This window comes from Strongylocentrotus purpuratus, unplaced genomic scaffold, assembly GCF_000002235.5.
Source record: "Strongylocentrotus purpuratus isolate Spur 01 unplaced genomic scaffold, Spur_5.0 spur5_scaffold_8, whole genome shotgun sequence".
NCBI lineage: Eukaryota > Metazoa > Echinodermata > Echinoidea > Camarodonta > Strongylocentrotidae > Strongylocentrotus > Strongylocentrotus purpuratus.
In genome coordinates, this window is record NW_022145614.1 from 22,124,538 (window position 1) to 22,150,793 (window position 26,256).

Sequence of the window (26,256 nt, forward strand, 5' to 3'; positions counted from 1 at the left end):
AGTTATGAAAATTTAAAAAAATGTTTAAACTAAATATCAGGGTGGACTTCCCCTTTAATACCACAAAAAAGAAGGATATACATTTACATTTTTACAATTTATGTAGTTATAATCTGCTATGAAAATGACAGGCCAGGCCCTTAAATGCAAGTAAAACAATAAATATTCACTATCACTTACATTGTACATTACATGTATGTGTGCTCAAAATTCAATGGGTATATGTATGTACTAGTTTGTATATTAAAGGGAACTTTAACCCACGGTGTCAATGTGACCTAAGTCGAAGCTGGTTTTATGAACTATACATGTACATGTATGTACTTATCTGTAGTTTCTGTACTAAATGTACTCGCACAATATTTTTCTCAATATCTATTTTAGTCTGTTACTGGAACAAAAATGTGTTTAAGGGCATGAAAATTGGGCATCTTATTAAAGAAAAAAAATTCTTATCCTTATCTCAAATTAGATCCATTTGTCATAAAAGCTGGGTTACACAGTCGGACATGTGCAAACATGTACATGTACTGATACTTTTGTTTCTCATAGAAATGCAGAGCTATGCACCTGCTTGTCATTAGATTCACTTCTTGCATTGATGCAAGTACAAAAGAAAGGCCCATGGGTTTGGATTACAATAGAAGAGCTCTTACAGTTGAATAAACCATAATACCAATAAAAGTAGTGGTAGGTCACCTTCAGGAAAGTTGTTTTCTCTAACTCTTCACAATAGACATTGAGTTGGGGATTACCTTTTAAGTTTTTTTTTTTTTTTTTTCACTTATTGTTCTTTGGCACCATGCCAAACTAAATGTTTTGCATGCACAAACAAAATAAATTTCCAGTTTTGTAAGTAAATCAGTTAAAAAAGGATGTTGAAATGAATAACCTTCTGTTGCCTCTCTTCACTGTACATAAATATGTATGTACAGGTACATGTACTGCTATTTTAAAGATTTCTTTTTTAAAATGTATTTCATAGCGAAAGGGGTACCAGTATTGGGGTGTACATGTACATGTATATTATCACTCAATGTAATCTGTGAAAGACCAAATGTACATGTAGGACACCACAGATAGCAGATGAAAAAAATGGCCAGATAATAATACCCAAAACACAGACCTACAGTACATGTACATGTACCGGTACACTGTTCATTTAATCAGGAAGTGATAGCCAATGACATGTACAATGTAATTTGAAAGACTACTGCCCTAGAATATTGTACATGTTTGCTAGCAAAATGTACATGTGTAAATTCATGTAAATTCCTCACTTTTCTATCCATAATATTTAGCCTACATGTACAGTAACAACTAATAAATATATTGAATCAACAGAACACACACATTATACAACCTGTTATTGAGCAAGATGTACAAATTGCTATCAATTGCCAATATAATCTGTGCTTTCTGCTTTGATTAAACTACAGCTGCAATGAAGTTCAAAGAACCCTGTAGATTTGTGCTTACTGGATTACAAATCCGCATAATTGTCCACATTTATAAGCCTCTGAAGTTAGCCTCAGAACATACTGTATAATGGAAATGCTGTCAATTTATGTTACATTCAACAAAACATTTGTAAATTCTAAAATATGCTAGAGACGTATTCACTCATCAAAACAGATTTGTAACGCATCTACATGTAGCATTCGTGCGGACAATACATGTATACATGTACCAGTACATCAATGTACAATGTGTAGCTCCCAAAATATGACTGTTATGCAGTTTCAGAATATGATTACTGTAAAATAAAGTTATTTGAAGGGCCGTAAATCAAATGATAAAATAATGTGTGACATACTTTTGGCAGAACATGAACGTTGTAAATTCAATGCCGATAAATGGGCACACTGATGTTGAAGGACTTTCATTTCTTTGAAAACAATATATCAATAGCATAACACGTAGCTTCATTTAATAACACACTAAAATAAAAGTTGCACCACTCTTTGCAAGTTTGCATACAACAGTTAAAATCTCTTTCTATCAGAGAACATGATTTTAAGACAAATGATGTCACACAGAAAAGGGAAGAATGCGTTACATTTGCACAAATATAAGTACACTGTGTAACAAAGAAAACAAAACAGTAGATCGCAGTCTTAATCAAGAAATAAATAATTCATAGATCTTTACTTGAAAATGTATGGCAAGGCTGAGGTAAAGAGTTCAAGCAAAATATGTGTGAATGACAATGTACCTCTTTTGCGTGGGTATCACTTATTTGAACACTATCAGGAACTCCATAAGTAAATGAAAGTACTCTAATGAATCACCTTGTTTCTGCTTTTGAATCACTGAAACTTTATTAACTCTATGCCCCCCCCCCATGAAAAATACGAACATTGTCACATTTTACACCCATTTTACTGATGTGAATCATCTGGATAAACATATTAAATACAAAACAATCTGGGAGGAAAGGTAGCTTTGTTTTGCCTGAAATATACCTCTACTCTAGCATGTAAAAACAACCATCAAACAGACAAACACTGATAAAATTGTACAGCACTTTGGAAGGAAAATAAATCAGTTTTCTACATAGACACATTATTGCACAATCTAAATAACTTGAACTGATGTGATTTTGGAATGCACACACAGAAAGCTCTAATTCTGTTACAAGAAAATCATCTCTTGCAAAATATGAAAAACTAAAACGGACACATGTACACACAGAAAGAAATTCCGGCAACTGCGGATGAACTAGAGGAATGTACTAACTACTTAGGAGAAAAAAAGTGGCATACATGTACATATCAATCGGAGTATGCAACGCACTGGTTTGACTGAAAATACTAAAGAGTTGACTTAAGCATATGTATCAACTTCTTATTAGCTATCAAACATTTACAAAAATATTTTGTTCTCTCCTTTCTACAATTCAAGGCATTCTCCTTTAAAAAAATGTGTGGACCTTTTCGATCAAAAATACATGTTCAAATCTTTTTCTGATAATCTACAAAATTTAATATCGACATCTGATCACACAAATGACACAATATATAAGTTAGAATCCAAATAAGAGTGAATGCAATGGCATTCTTTTGTTTCCATCAAAAAACTGTACAAGATTGCTAGTATAGACAATTCAAACTATAGCTACTGTAACTTCACTAAGCAAGTTTGCCTAGTCCACTAGTGTACAACAAATTTTGTGTATACCATCTACACAATAAATGTACAAATAAGGAATAACTCGCTGTCAAATCAGTAACACATCATGTTACAGTTACACATTCACTCTGATTCTGGTGTTAATGAACAAAGCTTATTCTTTTCATTTACAGCGTTGAACCAAAGGATTACTAATATCAATCAATTACATACAGAAAGCATTGGATCCTACAACATACCTCCGATGGAAAATGTCAAAGTTACGGCTCTTTCAATCTTTTCTAAACACATGTTAAATGTGGCAATCTTTGTAATACTGATTCAGAGTTCTTCTACATACATACATTACACACCTACAATGTATATGATATACATTTACCTGCTTGCTTGTTCTAGCAAACATTCATAGGTCTGTCCCAGAAGATTTTCTTCCTTTCTTCAATGTCTAACCGACACGAAGGGCATGAGGAAACCATGCCTGCGCAGTTGCTACACAGGAGAAAATGGCCACAGGGTAAAAGTACTGTATCCATGTGGGATGCCATGCAGACTTTACATGTCACAGCGTCTCGAAACATCTGAAGTTCCTGTTCCAGCTGATTAGTGCCTTCTTGCCTATTGTGTGCTTGGGAGGACAAGTCGGCATCTGCAGACTGTGTCGAGATGCCCATCCTGAAAAGTTTCCTTCTTGCTTCATCATGGACCTCCTGTTGTGTTCTGCGCAAATCAAAAGAATACTTCTTCCCCAAGTCTGTATTGATGTTGAAGAAGGAGACAATACTCCCACGAAAGTCTCGAACAAACTGGTCCTTGACTGGTTCGCTGACGGTCTCACTTGTGAAGAATTCAACTTTCTCTGTGATGGAGCGGTAAAGCCCTTCAGCAATCTCCTTGGTGTGAAGAGTAAGTTCCATCTTGTCTGTTGTAAAGTTATGTCCATCGTCAAGCTCATAGTGCATCTGGCAATCTCTCTTCTCAACTGACAACCGCTTCACAGATGAAAGAGGAATCCTGCATGAGAAAATTAGACATTTGATAATTCATTTCAGAAAACAACAAGACTTCCTATTCAACAAGCATTTTCTGGGTGAAGTCAAACATGTTAAACCACATTTTTTATTTGTAAGCAACTCCACAATATGTCATGTGTATGTTATGTGAAAACTTAAGTGATTCCTGATAAACAGTTCATTAAAATTATGATCATTAATTAAATATCTGACCTACGATTCATTCTTTTAATTAAATTTTATGTTGATTGTTATCGTATAATTGAGTTAAATGGAGGCACGCTACAAGAGTCCTATCTCGCATCCCGGGGCAACGTGTCTGACACGGCCGGTTGTAGCAACTACTCCGAAGATCAAGATACTGATCTTGATCTAAGGTGACATGAACGAACGAACAGAGAGTAATTATTTGTCACCATTTCAATTCTTATTCATAAAGTCCTCTTGAATCTAATATAATGCTATTTATTATTAGCAACAGTGACAACTTCCATACTTACTTCACACAATCCTGCGTCTCAATATTAGTAACAAGAATTCCATGTGCCCCGACACCCACTTCACATAATTGGCCGGAGCAGGTCTTAGCAGTGAAGGTATTTAATCCGTAAGAATCCATTTCACAGATTTCCCTGAGCAAAGAGAGAAGTGCGTGTTCCACCTTCATGCTACGTAGACGGGCATATTCTGCTTGGGCCGTAACCTTAAATTCCTCAGAGTCTGCAAACTGGGGAAAGTACCCGGCCAGCAGCTCCACATCATTGCTAGCGCCAAAGTCACCCTTTTCAGCCTGGGTGAAGAGAGCAGCAAGACGGGCAGCATCTTTGAGGGCTGCCTTTATCTTCTCTTCTTTTACCAGGAGTTTGGCATCATGAAAGAACAGATGCCTGCAGAGGAAAGAAGGAATAATCAAAATGTTAACATTTGTTCCCTCTTTACTTCAAGCTTGGTTAAATGTACATGTGAAAAAAGAATACCCTGATACATGTATCATACATGTACATGTACAGGCACATGTCATAAATACATGACTTTTTTCTATTTTTTTCTTCAAAGGATTACTTCATTTATTATAATTATATTTACAAATTGAATTGGATGCATGGTATTCATCTACAGTTCTATATAATACAACCTTTGTTTTAGTTCAGTGGAATTTGTTTTCATGTCCTTGGTTACAACAAGACACTTTTCATGCATCGTAAAACATTATCAAATTTTAGTTGTAACACGTTTGATTTGAATTACATCCAGTGCTATCAATTTAGGGCTCTGCAGTTCTCTACACTTGCAAGGCACCATATACAGTACATGTACATTATCTCAAACATTTAAACTACAAAGCTAAGATGATCACCTGGTGATATCTTGCTGTAGGATGTGTGGTTCAACATGGAATTTCACCCTCAGGTCCAGGCGGATAGGTTGTGAGAATCCAATGGGAAGTTGTGAGGTGATGGTGTTTCGAAGGTTCAGCCAGTGCCTCTCTCCTTTCTTTGCTGTGAACTGCAAGCCAAAGTAATCCCCTTCGACCAAGTTCAGCTTCAAGCATGTCTATAAATACAACAATAGAACATAAATATTGGTCTATGAACATTATGAAAATAACTGAATTCTTTTGACTGTTGATCACATAGCACAAGGAGTAATAAATACATGTATACACACTGGACATGATGGTATTGACAGACGAATAAATCATTCTGTTCTTTTCTTTAGCCTATGGTTAATACAGATACAGCACAATGCACGTATGCCGGTAGTTAAAAGCTTTACAACTAAGAACCCCCCCCCCCAAAAAAAAAGACCCTTAAACGCATCACACAGTCAATCTGGTACGTGCAACCGATGTATTATAGCCTACCGGTAGGCCTAATTTTCAAAATTAAATGCATCAAAAACAGATGTGATTCCGGTAAAATTTAGTATTTTGGGCAACGTTCAACATTTGCACAGAACACCTAATGGTCGGTTTCTGTCTCTAAAGAGAGGAGCCGAACTTATGAAATGATTATCGACCTTATCAAGATTACAAATAAATGTCATTTGTCGAACAATTTTGGTAGAAAATGTATACTGGCTGATCATAGAAAGATACGGAAATCAAGGAAAGTAGGCCTGACACCATCACACTATTTGTGTAGTCCGATATACATCTTTCTGTGTACAGTGCACAGTGCTTGTTACTTTACTAAGACTTGGCCAAATTTATTATGATTTTGATGACTCCAGAACCTTGCAGTACACACCAATACTTGCATGCTACATGTACATGTTCAACTTTTTCTGATCCATTCCACACCTTTTCTTTCACAATGCAATCGCATGACCAAAACTCAACTTCGTCGTTAAAATGACTCGGTAACATCGTTGAAGGTTGATGAAAAAATTTGTTTAATTTTTGTATAAAATGCTACTAATTATATTCCTTCTACTGTACTACATGTAACCCTCTGACATGCAAAAAATCCTGAAAACATTATTAAACCAAGAAGATATCTATATTTTTCTTTGAAGGCATCACTATGCAACACCCTCTAATAGTGATTACCGGATTTCTCCCAACCATTTTTGAATTTTTCCAACCATTTTTTCCATGAAAAAAAGACATAAAACAGTGTATGCATGTGCTATGTATATGTATGTATATATATTTATATGTATGTACATGTGTGCGTATATATGGATATATATCTATAAAAAAAAGTTTAAGCTCACTTCCTTATTTTGTATTCATTATGTATCATGACTATATTGTTTATCTTATGAATTGTTTTGTATATTATCTTTGTAAACACATTTTATATTATGTATTGTATCATTTTGAACGCAGAAATAAAAGCAAACAAACAAACAATAAAACAGGCTATAAAATATCTGGAATGGTATGTAGAGCCAATTTATTGCTTTGTGACTATTAACATTCACCTAAAATTTAATTAAATTGTAATAATATAGTTTAGAGAATTAAGGAATTGATCAGATCAGTTTTTCCCAACTTGTATCATTAATAATGGTCCGTTTTCACTCAAATTTTCAGATTATCTTTAATTGTACATCTAGCATCGAAGTCACTACCTTAGCACCCCTATCTCTCATCTGAACAATGTTACCAAGTACCTTTAAAGACTTAAAATCGACATAGTTTGGATGTTTCTTCAAGATTTCCTTGTAGATCTTGACAGCATTCTCCATGTTGTATTGGGCTTCATGGAGACGGACGAGTCCCTTAAAAGCATGACATGTCAGTGTGTTATGTAATATTACGTATTGGCATTGCCACTGCACTTAAGTTAAGTAGGCCCTTTCTCACTTAAACTTGTAACCGCTCGAGCAGATCGGCCAATGGGAGTGCGTTATTTGCCGTTTTCTAAATGTATGGTGGTGTGCCCAAAGTTCGCGCGTGACCTAAGTTCGCTATCTCAAAAAATCAGTAAGATTTCAAAAATCTGATATCACCAATGGAAAGAGGAACGTAAAATTACTCAGAAACAAAATTTTCTTTAGAATTGGGTATGAAATTGTGAAAATATTCACAAAAGATCATCAAATGATGCACTCTTTTATATGCATTCCGAAAAATTATCAATTTACCGATAAGTAGTGCTGTAGCCGAACCGCCGAACGAATGGAAGTTCGCCGAACATGGCACTTCCGAACCGAACGAACCGAACCGAGCGCAAAGGCCTGGTTCGGATGTTCGGCAAAAAAATGTAAACGTTTTTGCAAGCTAATAAACTTGTCATTTTGTACCTAAATTTCATGTCATGATTGCTCATTTTATAATTACTTTTTTTCCCATTTTCCGCCTTTGTGATTTATGCCTATTCAGTGGTGGGTGCGACTTCACTGGCGCAATTTACGGTTCCAAATCCTGACCACGCTACGTCCCGATCGCAAGACATAAACAAGAATACATGTGCGTGATCGAAACAAATTCAGCTTAAACCCATTTAACAAAAAATTAATATTTTAATTGTAACAATATCAGACAAATTTTACAATATAAATAATGAAATAAATATATATTATAGTATGGTATTTATTTATTAAGGAAAAATAGGGATATTGTATTTTTCTGATTGAAAATAAAAAATTATAAAAAACAGTTATTGACAAGCCTGAATCTCTATTCAAGATGGCAGATTTCATGACTCTAACATTAGACGACAACCGTCTCGGAAAATCTTTAAAAAATATCATTTATTGACAAATTGAAAACCTGATTCTTTTTAAAATTGAAAATAAAACACGATTCAAGACGGAAATACATATGTAAGTAGTATTTTTCTTCACAAATAATTACGTTTATAGCAGTTTTTTAATGTGAAATTCGTGCTGGTCGGAAGCAGTATGCAGACGTCCTCGGTGCTGGTCGGGCCCGGTAGGCCGGCCGGCCCGCCCAGTGCCGACCGCCGTGGCTATAACGCTGCTTGCTATTATATTACTGAACCCCGAACCAAACCAAGTTCGGGTGAAAAATTGCCGAACTCTGCCGAACCGAACCGAACACGAACATAGCGTCTGACTTACAGCACTACCGATAAGGGTCTGGAAATCATCATTTTGAGACCAGACACCCTCAAAATTGTAAGTAATAAGTGGTACCGACTGATTGTATGATATCTTGCCTGGCAAATTATTAATTTACCTTATTTTTGATGGATCACATTTTTGTATAAATCAGCTGTAAACCCCAGTGCGTGAAGTTAGGTCTTGTTGTTTTTAAGACTTTGTTTTGATGCAGCGCACACGGACGATCAGACATCAAATTTCTAGATTGAGATAACTCTGAAATCCTCTGAAGATAAATTTTCTAGTTAAACCAATTTGTAGTAAAAAACTTTGCCGTCCATTCGGTAATAACCTAATTGAAATAAATAAATTTGTGTAGAATATGAGAAATCATAGATCGATTATCACATTTTGTATTATGTTCTAAAATGTCCGCGAACTTTGGTCACCCCTTCATACAGCGCTCAAAGTCGACGCGTAAAGTTCTACATACTGTACGTGCTGTAGAGGTCTAGGCCTATTCACTTCCAAATTTGTGCGAGGCAGTAAAAGGGAGCAGACAGAAAGACAAAATATCAGACTAGTTGGAAGATCTTATTCTTAACAATGACGCTCTCCTTCAAGGCCGAGGGTGATTCTGTGAAGCCAAACATTCATGTACTGGAACTAAAAAATGTAGACTAGATCTAGAGTGTAGATCTAGTCTCATCGGAAGACAAGGATCCCCGAACAAAACCGACCGATTCTTCACTCTGATGAGTCTCTGTCTGACCTGTCTGTCTCTGACAGTTTTTTCATCTGTTCACGTTGTTCCTTTTTCACACATGTGCAGATGTGTGTATTGTCAGACACTGTCAATATAAGTTTATAACTTTAATCAACATGATCAATTGTCATAAATGAGTGTCAGAATGACAAAATTTAGATAGACTAGATAGATCTAGGGTAGGGGTCTATAAGTATAACCAACCAACCAACCAACCAACCAAAGCTAGACTCTAGGCTAGGCTAGGCCCTAGATCTAGATCTCGACATGTGTGAGTGACACTAACTATTTATGGACACCTCACTCCACTCTTTATTATATATTACTTGAGTCTAGCTAGTTATTTAGTTCATTCTCTGATTCTCGCACACACACCCAGGCCCAGCCACAGCACAGCACAGTCACATGTCTGATGTGTTTCGTTTGATAACTGTCCCGGAACTGGTAATGTATAATGGAGCCGTGATCATCTTCAATTTTACAGAGAAGACAAAAAACTTACCAAATCTAGACATTCTAGACCAACAGCTTTAGGTCCAACTTCAATTTCGAGCACATTGCCATCCGGTTTCTTGATGAAAATAATCATTTTGAATGCTTTCAGACCAAAAGTTCACTCAGCTCGGCCTCTGTTCCTAGCTGTCGTATTCGCAACTGTACAGCGTATGTGAAAACAGAATTTAGACATGTAGAAGGTGAACTTGTCTCGCGCTCGACGATTAACAGCTGAACGGAGCTCGAAACCGCATCAGACAAAAGCTGGTCATGTGCAAGGCTTCGAGGAGGGACGAAGCGATGCTTATAATTAAATCAAACCTCACACTCTACTGGTTGTTGTTGTTGTTATAACTTACCAAATAATAAAAAAATATATATATTTAAGTACTTCAAAGTCCCATATTTTATTTTCATGAAAGTCATAAGTATATTTTGAATTTATTCCAGTGTCCCTCACCTTTCCACAATGGAATAGGTTCATAGGGAAATCCCGATGGAATCATCACCGACCAATCAAATAGCTAAGGCCCCGATTACAGCTAGCCAATGGTGAACAGAGTCCAATGCAGAGCGTTATAAATATACATGAGACTAGCAAGTGTGTCGCTCGAGCTCTATATTCGTTACGTTTTTCACTATCCCATTGGGCGGCAATGCAATCTTGCAATTTTCTGTCGTTTTTTTTTTCTGCTGCATTTTCCGAAATTTATCGAGGAAAAAACTGTACTTAGGAAGATGAAACTATAGTGATTCTAACAATAACCTTGTCTATAAAGCCTTCGGGGCTGAAATGAAGGGAGTATTTTTCGTACGAAACTCGTAAACAAGATGACCTTCTCGTGTCTTTCACACGCTGGCTTTCTTTCTTTATTGTATGCTAATTGTGAATGACTAATATGGGTTGGATCATTCCAATGATCTGCGGAGGAGGGGTGATTGCTCGAGCTCTGTTGAAAGTTTGTTGACTCTCGATCTCCATTCTGTTGAAAGTTTGTTGACTCTCGATCTCCATTCTGTCGAAAGTTTGTTGACTCTCGATCTCCAGGCAAGGCCTTCGCCGCGCCTTCTCAACAGCTCAATGTTCCGACAATTCTGGGACAAAAAAAGACAATTCATACAATATTTATTTTTAAAGACGTTTGGGGTGCTTATTCAATCCGAAATTATTCGACTAGTAAAATTATTTCAAAAATAACAAAAATAATGAATAATGAATTAATTCGAGACATGATGAATTCAAAGCAAACACAGAAAATACATGTAATAGTTATTCAAGTAGATGACTTAAATACATGCTTAAAAGGTTCACACACGAAATATAAATAATCAATTACCTTAAATAGCCAAACTAAATTTTAAAAATAGAATACAAAAAAGGGAAAAAAAAGAACAAAAAGTAAGGTTGATGTGAGTGGTCATGACACAAGATAGATAATTATAGAACAAACACATCATAAAATACCACCAGCCTGTCAATTCATCATACACATTGAGAACAGGAATATTTATATATATTTAAAAAAATATTTTCAAACCATAATCTTGATAGAATTTAGTATTGTAAAAAGCATTATATATTGTCATCCAATGCTCACTGTCTCCCACGAGATTGGCATAGGTCTTACTGTCATGCCGTATGTCTTTTTCTTTTTTTCCTTTTTATTTGAATAGATAAAAGAGAAAGAAAGGGAAAAAATTGTAAAAAGTATTAAAATAATTTATTCTTATCCCTGCATTATATTCCAGAAGAGACATGCAGTAGTAGCTTAAAATTTGTCATTCCCGGTTGTTGTCATCTTTACTCTTACACTCAATTAGCCTATCTATGTTTCAATATAACTATGAAATTTGTTATCCAATGTTATTTAAAAAAAATTATATCAATAACATTTGAATTATGATATATCTCTAGCCCCCCCCCCCCCCGTCGCCTACGCCTATATGACGACGACTCGGACATTCAGATAGAGGACATCTATATTTATTTTCGGGGGGGGGGGGGGGACTGAGCAGGTTTCCTTATCGTCTTGTCACTAAAGTAAATTTTTTTAAGTTTGACTATCAGTTCAGGACCCCAGCCTGAAGGGGCAAGATTTCCCACAAGGGGGACACATTACGATAGGATTATGTGTGTGTAATGTTATCCTTTTTGTTTTGTAACCACTCGGAGCGGGGGGGGGGGGATATATTAGCTAGATTATGAGGATGTATCTATAATTATTATCAAAGCTGAAAAGCAAATATACTTTAAAAAGACATAATCCAGCACCGTTTGCATAATGCCTTACGGCATTTGACTTATTTGACTTAGAATCTTGAAAATCTAACTTCCTTACTTATGTGGAAAATATATCGTGCAATATTGTATATTTACGAAAAGCTTGAATATGATATGGTACACAACTTAAGTCCACACAACTCCCTCTCTGTCGCCTACTCCCTTTGCCGAGGGTTAGGGACATGATAGATCAGCCCCTTGATGACAACACTGCTACACCCTCCCCCTCGTGTGAAACACACAGAGGCTACGGCATCTATGAACTACTTGGACGAGAATTGTCGGTAATAATACTGCGTGGAGGGTGGGCCGAATGGCCGGACTGATTGGGGAGGGCTAGGGCCCGGGATGATGGGTCACGTACTAATGATAATTCGGGACAAGCTTTTTTTCTTTTTTGTTCAGAAATGTTTTCAATATGTTTTCAATAAATGTTATCTAAAAATATTCGGGGCCACGTGGCTCCCCCTGCCTACGCCTTTCTTATTATCATTTTGTTTATCGCTTATTTCTTTTTTAAAGAATAGTGACCCTCATCCCATATGAATAACGACTCCGACTTTGTATTATGAGTAGCGGCCCTCTTCTCCTATTATGAATACCGACCCAGACCCTCTTCTTCCTTGAATATGAATAGCGGTCCTTATAAATAATGACCCTTTTCTCAAATTATGAAAAGCGGTCCTTATGAATAGCGACATTGGCCCGTGTGTTTATGTGGGGAGCGGGGGGGGGGGGGGGGAGTATCTGCTTTGCAGCTATACCAAAATACTCTGATATGACTGTATGTGTGTATAATATAAGTCCATGCATGCACGGAGTTACTAGTAACTCCATGGTCCATGGTTAGAACATTTAGTGTGGACATATTTATTGGAAAGGTTTTTGAAAAATATTTGTTTAAATTAAAATCAATCCAGCTTGTGAGTTTATTGCAGTTACATCGATTGAATAAATATTTATTTAAGAAAAATCAATATAAAATGTTAAAATGACAATAGTCTACTTTAGAGAAAAAAAAGAACATGCTGTTTTATTCGAAAACATGCATGAACATGTTGGATTTAATAATCAATTTTTCTATTCACATTGAATACTATAAAATATCATATTCTTGCGTGCGGCCTAAGATAGCAGTCGTATACCCTATGGCCCAAATCAGTAGCGTACGCAGGATTTTTTTTCAGGGGGGGGGGGGTTAACATTTTTAAATCGGGCCGAAAATTTCGCAACGACTCAGCCAGCCGCTGAATAAGCGGGGGGGGGGGGGGAGGGTAAGAGGACCTAATATTTAAAAAAAATAATAAACCCAGGGGGGGGGGGGGGTGCTCTAAAATACATACATAAAAAAACTGAAGGTGGGGGGGGGGGGGTAACCCCCAAACCCCCCCCCCCCCATGCGTACGCGCCTGGCCCCAAAAATTTACAAAAGAGGTTTGTCGAGAAACCTATAGGTTTATGTTCGTCAAATGACGCGTTTCGATTCATTTCAGACCAAGGTACAGACAAACCGTGGTCTGAAACAAGCTCGTAGCCAGGATTGGGGGGGGGGGGCGGTAGTGAGCACGCAAAGCGTGCGAATCACTTAAAGAGCGCGCGTAGCGCGCTCCCTATAGGGGGTGGGTGCAAAAGCTTTGAAAAAAGACGATTCGTTGTACCTTTCTCGACTCATAATCCTTGTCTGGATTCAGTCCGCCCCTCCTGCGCAAAGCGCGGAAGCTTTGACGTATTATTAGACAAAGAAGACGATTCGTTATACCTTTCTCGACCCTTAATCCTTATCTGTATTCAGTCCCACTCACGCGCGAAGCGCGGAAGTTTTGACGTTTCATTAATTTATTAAAGAAAGAAGACAATTCGATGTACCGTTCTCGACTCTTGATCCTTATCTGAATTCAGTTTCTTCCCCTCCCTCCTCCTGCGCGAAGCGCGGAAGCTTTGACGTATTATTAGATTATTAGAGAAAGAAGACGATTCGTTGTACCGTTCTCGACTCCTTTCCCTTTTTCTTCCTACGTCCTCTTACTTTTTTTCTTCTCTCTCTCTCGACGATTCGTTGTACCTTTCTCGACTCTTAATCCTTAAATTGAATTTAATTTTCCCCGTTCCGCGCAAAGCGCGGAAGCTTTGACGTTTCATTAAATTATTAGAGAAAGAAGACGATTCGTTGTACCGTTCTCGACTCCTTTCCCTTTTTCTTCCTACGTCCTCTTACTTTTTTTCTTCTCTCTCTCTCTCTCTTTTTGTTTGTTTTTTGGCCTTTTTTTGGGGGGGGGCGGGGCGACCGCCCCTACCGCTCCCACGCGCCTGATCTGAAACGCGTCAAAACGCGTCATATTATGACGCACATAAACCTAGGTTGTCGACAAACTTCCTTCGTGAATTCGGGCCTTCGTGTCCGTTACATTTGAAACACTACGACTAGTTCAAGGAACTAAATATTAATTGGGAGAAGAAAAAAAATTACGTTGCAAAACAATAACACAGGACGTGCTGCACTTTTCAACACCGCGGAACAAAGTGCACGAGCCAGTAATGACTGTTAGAAGGCCAAATGTTTTCACGAGGTTACCACATGTTTGTTATGAATGTAAGCATATCTTATCAATTGTATTTTGTCAAAAGAAATGATAGACACTTTTAAGTCTTACCAAGGACGTGACGTCATGAAGCCTGAGCGACACTTCCGTTTGAATGATAATTATGTAGGACATAATATTGGCGTACGCAGGATTCGCGCCGACCGATATTTTGCTCAGTGAGGGGGGGGGGGGGGGGGGGGGGGGGGGGTAGTTAGCGAACTTCTTTTCTTTTTTTTGCCCCCGTGAAAATCTAAGTGGGGGAGGAGTATTCATTTTTTTTTTCAAAAAAAAATTGAGGGGGGGGGGGGTAACCCCCAAAACACCCCCCCCCTCCCCCTGCGTACGCGCCTGGCCCAAATTCACAAAGGAGGTTTGTCGACAAAACTATAGGTTTATGTGCGTCAACTGACGCGTTTCGATTCGTTTAAGACCAAGGTTCAGACAAACCTTGGTCTGAAACGAGTCAAAACGAGTCATATATTAAGACGCACATAAACCTAGGTTGTCGACAAACTTCCTTTGTGAATTCGGGCCTTCGTGTCCGTTACATGTATTAATTATCATTACATTTGAAACACTACGACTAGTCCAAGGAACTAAATATTAATTGGGAGAAAAAAAACAATTACGTTGCAAAACAATAACACAGGACGTGCTGCACTTTTCAACACCGCGGAACAAAGTGCACGAGCCAGTAATGACTGTTAGAAGGCCAAATGTTTTCACGAGGTATACCACATGTTAATAAAAAATCGCTCCACGCGCTACCACCCCCCACCACCCCCCCCCCCCCCCCCCTCCTCCTCCTCCTCACTGAGCAAAATATCGGTCGGCGCGAATCCTGCGTACGCCAATTATGTCCTACATAATTATCATCCAAAGTGTCTATAATTTCTTTTGACAAAATACAATTGACAAGCATTCATATATGTAGTGAGCGATTTTTTTTTTTTTTTTTGCCCCCGTGAAAATCGCGCCGACCTATATGTCGCTAAGTGGGGGGAGAAGTATTATTTTTTTTTCTTCAAACAAAAATTGAGGGGGGGGGGGGTTAACCCCAAAACATCTCCACCCCCTGCGTACGCGCCTGAGGACATCACCTTTTCATTTTATCCTTTCTTTCTGCTCATGTATAAGTTGAAAACCTTCTTTGTGATTTCGGGCCTTAAAGTTTTTGTGTTTTTTTAAACCCATAAATATTGATACTTGGCCCGTTCGTCCTTCCATGTAACTTAGTAACTGTATCAAAACATTATTGGCGAGGTCAGCCGAAAAGGGAATCATTAAATGGAATTAGAAGAAAGTAGGTAATTGGCTTCTTTAGAAATTACTTTCTGGCTAATTAAAGTGCTTTATGTATTCTCGCCCTTCTCGATCTGTCTCTTTTTCTCTCTCTTTACTTGTTTTAATTTCCTATCAGAAAAAAAAATGTAATGAATAAAAAAAAAAGTATTTTGTTTGTTTAAATGGGATTTATGCATGAAATCATCAAATTGTTCTCATATTCTCACGGTCTTCTGCCCTAGTTTCGAAATCCTGCTAGCGTAATCAATCTACTGCAGGATGGCCAATGCAAAATGAGTATACCAGGGGCGGGGGGGGGGGGGGTACTCAGATACGAATCCGGGTTAACTGACCGTTTTTGCAGCTGGGCCGAGTTGTCTTTGAGCCGAGTTAGCCCGACTCATGCACTGATACAGATGTATGAACGTGACATTTCAATCTGAAAAATGATAAAATAATCTAGTCAACCTCGGTCACTAAACTCACTATAAAAGGCACCAACCTCAAACTCCATTCCACTCTACCCTCGTTCTACTCACAAGCGACTCTTCCTCGTCTCACACAAACACGGATGAAAAACAAAAAGGAACAATTGTTTTCATACACAAAATAAACAAGCCATCAGACCAAATTTTATCAGTACAGACCAAATTGTTGTGCGATAGAAATATTCAATTGAATAGAATGATTAAAATATCTCACTTGAAAGGAACAGACTAAAAGATGAGGTGTATAATGCCTTGCTGAATAAAGTAGATGAAAAACCAGACATGATGTCATCGGTGGGTTGGCTTCGATCAATAATCGAGTTTACCAAGCCACGTCATAATGATCTGGAATTCCCCTCCTGCTATTCAACATGGCATTATGCAGCATAATCTATTAGCCTTAAAAAATAACGTGGTTCAAGTCACACGCATGAATAAACATTATATCAAAATTCATCAGATCATAAAAAATAAATATTTTCTACCCATACCATACAATGCTTCGTGCAGTGATGAACTCCTGGGGATTCTTAGTGAAATACACAGATGACGTCATAACAATCTCCTGCAAATTATAAAAATAGAAATTACTTCATCTACTACGGTACCACCACGTATTGCATTTTGTGCTATTGCGGGGATCCCCACATTCTGTAAAACAGGTTCAAACATGAAAATACATCTATTCATGACAAGGAAAAGTGAAAGACAATCGCCGAAATTCCCCAATATTTGAAAAATAGATTATGATCACATTTAAATGATACAATTAGAAACATTAATTTGAACATGTGTCTAATAAATATATGCCAATAAACATGAAACCAACACAAACTCCCTCTAGTACATTTCTTAGTTTTTTAAAAAACTTTTTTCTCTTTTGTTTTAAGTTAATGTATACAAAAACCGATGAGATATACTTCCTTGAACAAAAAATGAAAATTGCAACCAAAATCTTCATGGACATCATTTCCCAATTGATACTATCACCAATGGCTTTGAGCAATATCTAAATGTCACTGCAAACACAAGTACTCTAACTTGCAACAAGCTTTTTTATGTGAACACCTGAAATATGAATAAAGTTTCCTTGAAATGCTTGCGCAAAGTTACACTTAAAAGGTATATTTTTCATGGAACATAGATCAGGTAATGATATCAACAAAAATTAATATTTTTATCTTTCATTTTTTCCCCAATCAAACCATCATAGTTTTAATAAACTTCTTATTCTTAACACATACTCTGACCGAATATATTTGACATTTTAAGAAAACATTGAAGAGAAGGATAAAAAGAAATTAAAAAATTAAAATTCTAACTTCACTAACTAAAAGGGTAGTTCACTTTTGAGATATGTATTTCCAAAGTGTTTTCACAAGGCCATTGGTCTTATTGGGAAGCCATGCACATGGGTATGAAATGATATTTCAAAAGTAAAAGAAACACCGATTATTGCAGGTGAAAATATGAAAAAGGTATCAAGTGGATTGTTACATGTCTTGAAATACAACTTTCTCTCTTTTACTTTCTAAAAATCAAATCTCTTTCACTTTCTCTTCTTCTATTTTTAAATACCAATAGTTTATTTATGACATAGGTAAGCTTGACAGCTACTCTCAAGGACCTTATTAATTTCTCTTCTTCTCCCCATTTAATTGCTCACTCAAGAACTAACCGAGCACATTAGATATGTCTGAGATTCTTACAACATGAAAGGAGTTGTGTTGGGTATGAAAAAAGTGTCTGGTGCTCAATAATATACTTAACTGAATTATTAATGGACAAATCATCTCTTTGGAGCTCAAAGGGAATTAACTCCACATTGAAATGAATACCCTTCTAGTTCCAAACAGACACATTATTCTGTTCTTTTTCTTATCAGAAACATGTTTATTTTTTTGCAATGAGATTTTTAGAGTGAAACAGTTCTCATTACATGTTTTTTAGCAAATAAGCTTTTGAATTCACACCATTGTGGAATAGCTGCTTTACATATACACATATTAAAATTTCAAGTTTATCATGTACATGCATCACACATAATACAAGGAATATGCAAATAGTGAATGGCATGTACAAGATAAAATTACATATTACAATTTCCATTTGATTTGACACACACTAAGGATAAGCAAAGAGCACGGAAGATACAATTGTATATGGGAGAACCAGGAAGTGAAAAGTGTGAAAATAATATGTGTATATATCAAATGAAGGGATTATTCAGCACTGAAAATTGTTTGTTTTTCTAATTCAATGGTGCATGGCAAGTGAAGTCGAATTCGGACATTGGATCCAATAAAAACAAGGAGAGGAGAAAACCAACAAAGAGTTAAATAGTGCACAGAGACTGGAGATGAAGAAGAATTCAAATATGGTTACCAGTAATAAAATGTAGTATTGTTTCCTTCTTCCTGGACACAATAAATGATCACTCAAAGACAAAATTCTCATTGCTTTTAATAGAAATCTACAAATTGAATTGAAAAATAAAAATATCAATTACAGAAATGAGACAGATATATACAGAGTACATGATTCTTTGGTTCATGTTATAAAGTCTATGTCTTCCTCACTTCATCCCAAGTCAGTGAACATGATATAGCATCACGTTAGAATTCCATTAAAAGCTAGGCCTACGAATGGGTCCTAGGGTTTAATTGAGTCCGCCTCCTTTGATTTTAGAGCGAGCGTACTGCTCCTGTTCATCGGAGAGACCTAGGGACTCGAGCTCAGCCTCAAAATCTGTTAGCTTGCCGAAGCCGCCCATATAGCCGTTGAGGCGGGCTGCTGTGTACGAGGTCACCTCCTCATTGGGCTTGAAGATAAGACTCTGGAACAGGCTGCGATTCTGACGTAGCATGTACTTCTGGTGGTAGCTACAAAGAACAAGAAGATGTGGGTGATTAGTTTTACAAAGGCATAACTGTACTGTGATCCAGGGTTAGCATAAAAGTTTACTTGGAGGATTTGATCTTAATATAAAGCCGAGATATTTAGGAAATGTATATGAATGCTAGTAACTAAGGTAGGTTTGAGGTAGGGATCATATTCATCACAGGATGGGTCCTTTAAACAAAATAATTTATTTTTTACTGCCAACCATCCAAAGGAAAAATTGGGGATCTCAGGGGGTACATACAGTGTACATGTATATAATCTGCCTGCTTTTATACAGACGTTTTCAGAAAACAACTGGAATATAAGGTTTATAACAGACCTGCCAACCTCTGGAGTTCAAAAACTGTATTCTTTAGTCCCAAAAGTTGTATTTTACTGACAAAAGTTGTATTCTTGAAAATAAACACGGATTGTTATGCGGATCAATGCCTCTTACAGTTTCTACCTACAGGAAGAATTTTTTTATTGATCATTGGTTGAATATGCATGATTTCGTCATGACTCAATGAACCAATGAACATCCCCAAATTGCCGATGTGAGATGCTTGTAGGATACTTTACAGGACAGAATGGACATTTTGCAATTGAAAATGGCGGACGCACACACAAAATATTGATTTTTTTTTTTTTTTTTTGAAAATCGTATTTTATTAAAGGTAAAGACCAGTATTGGAAACGCCCCAATTTTAAAAAAAGGAAATGGAAGCTCTCATTACCAATCATGTGAAAGAATATGTTTTGACTAATACATGATGATAAAAAAATTGCCGGGAAACCGCCTACTAATTCATATATTTGGTAAATTTGTTTCTCTCATGGTCTGTGAGAGATAGAGGGTAGTCCCATATACGTCTTTCTGTGTATAGTGCTTGTAACTTTACGAAGAATGGGCCAAATTCTTATCATTTTGATGATTCCAGAACCTTGCAGATGCTAGATGCTAGATGACCAACCTTTTCTGATCGATTCCACAACGTTTCTTTCACAATGCAATCGCATGACCATAACTGGTCTTTACCTTAAAGGAAAATCATACTGTCGTATTTGCTTCTAAAAATCGTACTAAATACAACTAAATCGTACTGGTTGGTAGTCTGTTATAATATTACTTTAAGGGTAAAAATATAAGAATTATTCCTTGCCAAAAGAATGGTTACCAGCTATATATGATCATAACATCATTATCATACAGTAGTACTATAAAGCAAGAGAACTACTCACTCCTCTGCATCATAGAAGGTATCTGCTGGCTTGATCTTGGTCTGGATCTTCCTCTTGACGACCTTCTGATGTTCATCCATGGTGCTCTTGGCAACTTCATGCTGTTTCTCATCATGATAGAAGATTGCTGACATGTACTGGTTCTTGTGGCAGGTTGTGCTGTCATGGTTTGCCCAGAACTTCTGAGCAGCTTCTCGTAGCTGGTCTGGTTCGGTCAAACTCAATCTGCACAGTTTCAGTATGGTCCCCACTAAAAAACAGGAGGTACAAAGAGACTGGCTGATTAAAGTTACAGATTTTAATAAAAGTGAGTAGCAAAAAAAGAGCCTTTTCGTGCTTGTCAAATTCAATCTGCACAGTTTCAGTATCATTGTTAAAAGGGCCCATCTAACCCAACTAACTTGGCCTTTTAAAACATGAATACCGTATTTGCCGGCGTATAGGCCGCAGTATTTTCGGAAGAGAAAATATCAAAAAGTCGGGGTGCGGCCTATGCGGCGAAAGAGTAAAAAAAAAAGTTTTTTTTTTTTTTTTTTTTTTTTTTTTTAGTTTCGATTTATGGCGCTATGCCTGGCAATGTCTCCCAGCTCAGTAATCAGTGTGTTGACTCACCACTCGGAAACTACAACAACACTAAAATTAGACTGTCATCTTGGTTTGAAAGTAATCTTTCTAATAGATCTCAATATGTAGGTTATAATAATAGTTCCTCAAATTTTTTTCTATAACAAATGGTGTACCACAAGGTACACCACTGGTACCATAGGTACTTTATTGTTTTTAATTCACATTAATGATCTTACACATTCTTCTAAAAACGACATTGTTACTATTATTTGTGACAAGTTTACAAGCACAAATCAGCGCCCTTTAACTGCACCTCGATGTTAAAGGAAGGTCTTCCACGCGTGGGTTTTCGGCAGCAAAACAACAACAACAAAACAAAACAAAAATGATTTTTTTTTTTTTTTTTTTTTTAAATGTCAAAATCGGGGGTGCGGCCTATGCGGGGGTGCGGCCTTTACGCCAGCAAATACGGTACACCTCTATTATCAATATTCCAGCCTAAAAATTTTCAGAAAATCTCTATATTGACAAAGAAATAATAATAACCATCCATTTTTCATAGATTTCAGGCTTGCTAAGCTCCACCCCTCGAAAAAAGGTAAATACGGTCACGTGGCTTGATGAGGCATTTGACGTTATTACTGGAATGTCCTTGTATTTGTCGTACAACTAAGGATCTTACAATCTCATTGTAATTCATAATTAGGACTGACGAAATGGCCAGAAACGTTCTGGGATTATCAAGTGCATATCATTTTCCGATAAATGTCTCTTTTTTTAAAAATTACTATCATTGTTTGCCTTTTAAAGACATTTTAATTTTTAGTTAAACTTATGACAGTTTCAGAAAAACGGGCCTCCGAAATCGAACTTAGGTTGTATTTTGTGCCTTCTTATCAAATTTCATTAAAATCCATCATACAATAATAAACAGAGACCAAATTTGTTACTAACGGACGGACAGACAGCAGCCTTACTACATGTACATCTCCTCTGACTTCAGTCTGGGAGGGGATAATAATAAGCATACAGAAAAATAGAGCTCTTTTCCCCTATTGGTGTCATATCAATGTACTGCACATACACACAAATAAAAGTCAAATGAAATAGTCCTAATTCAATACACATCTCTATTGAGCTAGCTATACACAGCAGGAAACAGCAATCAGTGTGGACAACTTTTGGAAAACTACTTGTAGTTTATAATAACATACACTACACCAGAGCTACAAAGTGTCACGTATTATGCGTGACAGTCAGGCATCGAGGGTCTGAAAAAGCAGTCACGCATGGCAATCATTTTTGTCACGCATCAGGGCCAGACTGGGAAAAAAAAGTAGTAGTTGCTAGACTACATACTGGCCGACCGCCTCGAGGCCTCAGCTAGCTCCTCGCAGGGTTCGTGTACGTATATCGCATGCATGCGATATCGAAACGTACACTATACGCTATACCGGTATACCCTCGCCCGCACGCCAAGTCATGAAAATGTCACGCATAGCTGGTCTTTGAACTTGGCATCTCTGCTATACACATTCAAGGTGTACCAGTAACCTTGTTTTTGCAACTGTGCTATGATATTAAATGGCATTACAATATTTCAGAAATTGGGAGGGGGGGGGGGGGCTGCTCAAGTGAAAAAGCCTCCATCTCCAGTTGTTTCCTCATAGTATTTCTCTCCATGTGCACCTAACACATCACTACAACTGTATAGGGAGTTCTGCTGAAGAGAAAAAGCCTCCATCTCTAGTTGTCCATCCATAGTAACTCTCTGTCTCTCTCCACTAGAACGTAGAGAGTTTTGAATTCTCACAGTGCCCCTAAAACTGTTTTCTTGCCTTCAGCTGCCATTTCCCCCTCCTACTTTTAAAATGATGTAGCTGCCACTGACTGTAAGTAGTGTACATGTATAGTCATGACACAGACCATTTGTGATTTTCTGTGGTGCAAGAGCTTTATCATTTCCTGTTTAAAACCACTCCCTGTTGATCTACTACTCTAGTACTTTTAACATTAAAAAAAAAAAAATGTTTATCTTCCAAATTGTGTAGGGCAAGAGAGCTTTAAGAACATAAACAAATTTCAAATCTCTAGATTGTAAAAAGCAAAGCCACAAAAACAGCATGCAAGGTATGTCAGCTGTTGTTTACAAGCTACTGTAATTAAAACAAAATAATACCGGTTATGATGATCCGATATGTTACAGATATACAGAGCAAGTTGATACCAAATATAAAATTTTATGTCAACGGACCTTCTAGAGCATGAATCTGACAAAATATCAGGTAGAATGATAAATAAAATCCAAAGGTTGTTTCTCATTTCATTTTTGCCATGAAATATTTGTTGTAGGGAGACACAGAACTTACATTTACATTGTATTAGCCATATTAATTTCCTACATTACAAAATGATTATAAATTATAAAAGTATTTTGTGGAATTGTGTTCTTCATAGTGCGCATGACCTTGCTCTACAATAGAAAGCACTATAACTGTGCATGAGCCATTATCGTTCATGCTAAAAACCAGCACTGTCATCGGAGCTCTACAAAAGATGATGTACACTCTCTTGCTAAAACAGAAGTATCACTTCCTGTTTCAAGAGTGGCGTGCATCCTGTATCATTGATATTATAATGATTTTGCAAAAAAAAAACGATGGTCTTTAGGAACAAAAGTGAAAAATCCTCAAGAATACAAAAGATGAGAGGGGCAAGTACAAGAATGCCAAGAAAGGAAAGCACAGATCATACTGTACATCAATCTTAAACTGGAATTTACGCTCAATATAAACAGTAGCCTATTACAAAAGCTAATGCTTTTAATAGACAACCCTTTTCTGTATATCATGTCATTATCATACATGTACATCTAAAGTTATAAGATTGATAATGTAAATATGTTGATGTATATAATAATGGATATCAATTCAAATCAAATCAAATCTGAAAAAAAAGGTTGTAGGTGTAGATTTTGTCACATATCAAGGACAACGATAACAATTGGTAAATGAACAAACAGTTCAATAGCCATCTTCCATAGCAATCTACACAACTTTTGAAGTATATTGCATCTCTTATTACCTAGCATACATGTAGGTAGTTTAGGTAGTTAGGTACCCACATAAAGTAGAAAAATCAATAAACATGTCAGTACAACTTGCCAGTTTGTATGATAAGTAAGTAAGACTAAACCTGAAGTAAGACTTAAACAAAAGTAAAATAATTAACCTTTTAAGGATGCTAAAAAATGGTAAAAGATAGGATTGACTGGAAAATCATGATTTTGGTATCAGATCAAATGGAAAAATCGCAAGCTTTCTCCTCGCACTAATATCTTGTAACGTTGAGCGAATGGCAGCCAGCGATAGCCAATCAGAAGGGCCCTTGTAGGCGCCAATTTAGGAAAATGAGGCTGAGACCGGATCAACGTAATGAGAATGCGCTAGAGTTTAAGTTTTACATGGCTAATGAGCTCTCAGCATAAATCTACACAGAAGAGACTGATTTTAAAGCTGAAGTTATCATTTACATTATATGTGGCTTGCTTTTACATGGCAGATCCAGACAGAATTTAGTAAGGGTGGGGGTTCAAATAATTATTGAAAATATATATTCATAAAGACCCTTATGACCCCCCCCCCCCCCCCCCCCCCCCCCCCCCCCCCCCCCCCCCCCCCCCCCCCCCCCCCCCCCCCCCCCCCCCCCCCCCCCGCTGGATTCGCATATGCCTTGATATACTTACAGGCTGTAGTACGTGGGAAACTTCTTTGTTCCACCTGTGTACCCCACCTTGGTGCGGACCACCCCCGGGGCACAGCCAAACTGTGCCTCGGGGAACCAAAATCAGCTCATGGCAAAGGTAGCGGTCTCCAAATCATCCTTTGTGATCTTAGGCTCTTCCCTCGGCATCCTGTTAGATGCGATCTAAAGGGAAAAAGAGGGAACAGAACAAACAGCAAATAAGCTTCAGTCTCTACTTTCAATGGTTGTTCCGCTGAGACTTTGTCTGGCTCCACTGACCTCTTCCATGGGTAAGGTTGACAGATGTCAGTTATATTAAATTTTCCTCCATACTGCAGTTCAGACATCTGGGTATATGATGGGGTGTCCAAAGTTTGCGGACGTTTAATAAATAATTAGGAATACGATATTCGATCCATGATTCTACACAAATTCAATGAAATCGAATGATACCAAATGAACAGTATAAGACTACAAATGGATTAATCATCAAAATTGTTTGTCGGATCGGCCTGCACTTCAACTGAAGAAACTTAACAAAGAGTCAGCGAGACTTTACAATTGATTTATACCCCCCAAAAAGCGATTCAACCAAATTGCAAGTCAGTTTTTACTTCCAATTTCGATGACAAATTCTCTCCAACTTGCATGTACTAGATCTAAGTCTACATGTATATGAAGATTTCTAGACCCATGACTATATGAGTCATGACATGGCGATAAGTTCACCTTTTTTTGGATCGGACGCAAAAGTCTTCAAAATTTGTTGACCTGTTGGCAGTTGTCAATATTTTCATAATTTCACCCCAAATTCCAATGATGGTGAAGCGTAATTATGTCTTCCTCTTTCCATTGGTAAATATTATCAGATTTTTGAAATCTTACCCAAATACCGCTTTTTTAGATAGACCTTCTAGACTAGCTATAGAAGGTCATGCGCGAACTACTGCGCCGGTCACACCCACACCATCAACACAAGTTGAGGGCCCAGGTAGACCCACTCCAGCAAAGCATAGAGTCAATGCTAATAATGTGTATTGACCTCTAGCACTGCATACTTGCTGAGAGGCAGGTATAATACACAAACCACACACTATTGCATAAACTGCACAAAATAGAACCGATGTGGCTGATTAGCAAATTCGACACGAGAGGTCTAAAGCTATAAGAGTCTAGACTTAGACTTTGAATTTTTAAATTATTCTTTTTAACATCAGTAAGTTGAAAAAATTGTATTTTACTGCTATTTAGGTGTCATCAATTGTCA

General features: G+C 37.3%; 2 protein-coding genes across 2 annotated transcripts; both read right to left on the reverse strand.

Annotated features, from left to right (window-relative positions):
- Window positions 1-772: 772 nt before the first annotated feature.
- LOC585541 (E3 ubiquitin-protein ligase MYLIP-A) lies at window positions 773-10,213 on the reverse strand. Its single transcript, XM_785365.5, has 4 exons — window positions 9,926-10,213; window positions 5,500-5,696; window positions 4,643-5,029; window positions 773-4,143 (listed from the first exon to the last, which is right to left on the reverse strand). Exons 1-4 carry the CDS (start codon window positions 10,010-10,012, stop codon window positions 3,525-3,527), a joined length of 1,290 nt encoding a protein of 429 aa, XP_790458.1. The 5' UTR covers window positions 10,013-10,213; the 3' UTR covers window positions 773-3,524.
- A 6,447-nt stretch (window positions 10,214-16,660) lies between these two features.
- Window positions 16,661-25,091, reverse strand: LOC105437883 (peptide methionine sulfoxide reductase-like; the record flags this gene model as incomplete). The annotated part of the gene is made up of 4 exons (XM_030976100.1): window positions 16,661-19,435; window positions 20,679-20,928; window positions 22,890-22,951; window positions 24,991-25,091. Coding segments are annotated over 4 exons (636 nt in total), but the record flags the coding sequence as incomplete, so codon positions are not given.
- Window positions 25,092-26,256: the final 1,165 nt, after the last annotated feature.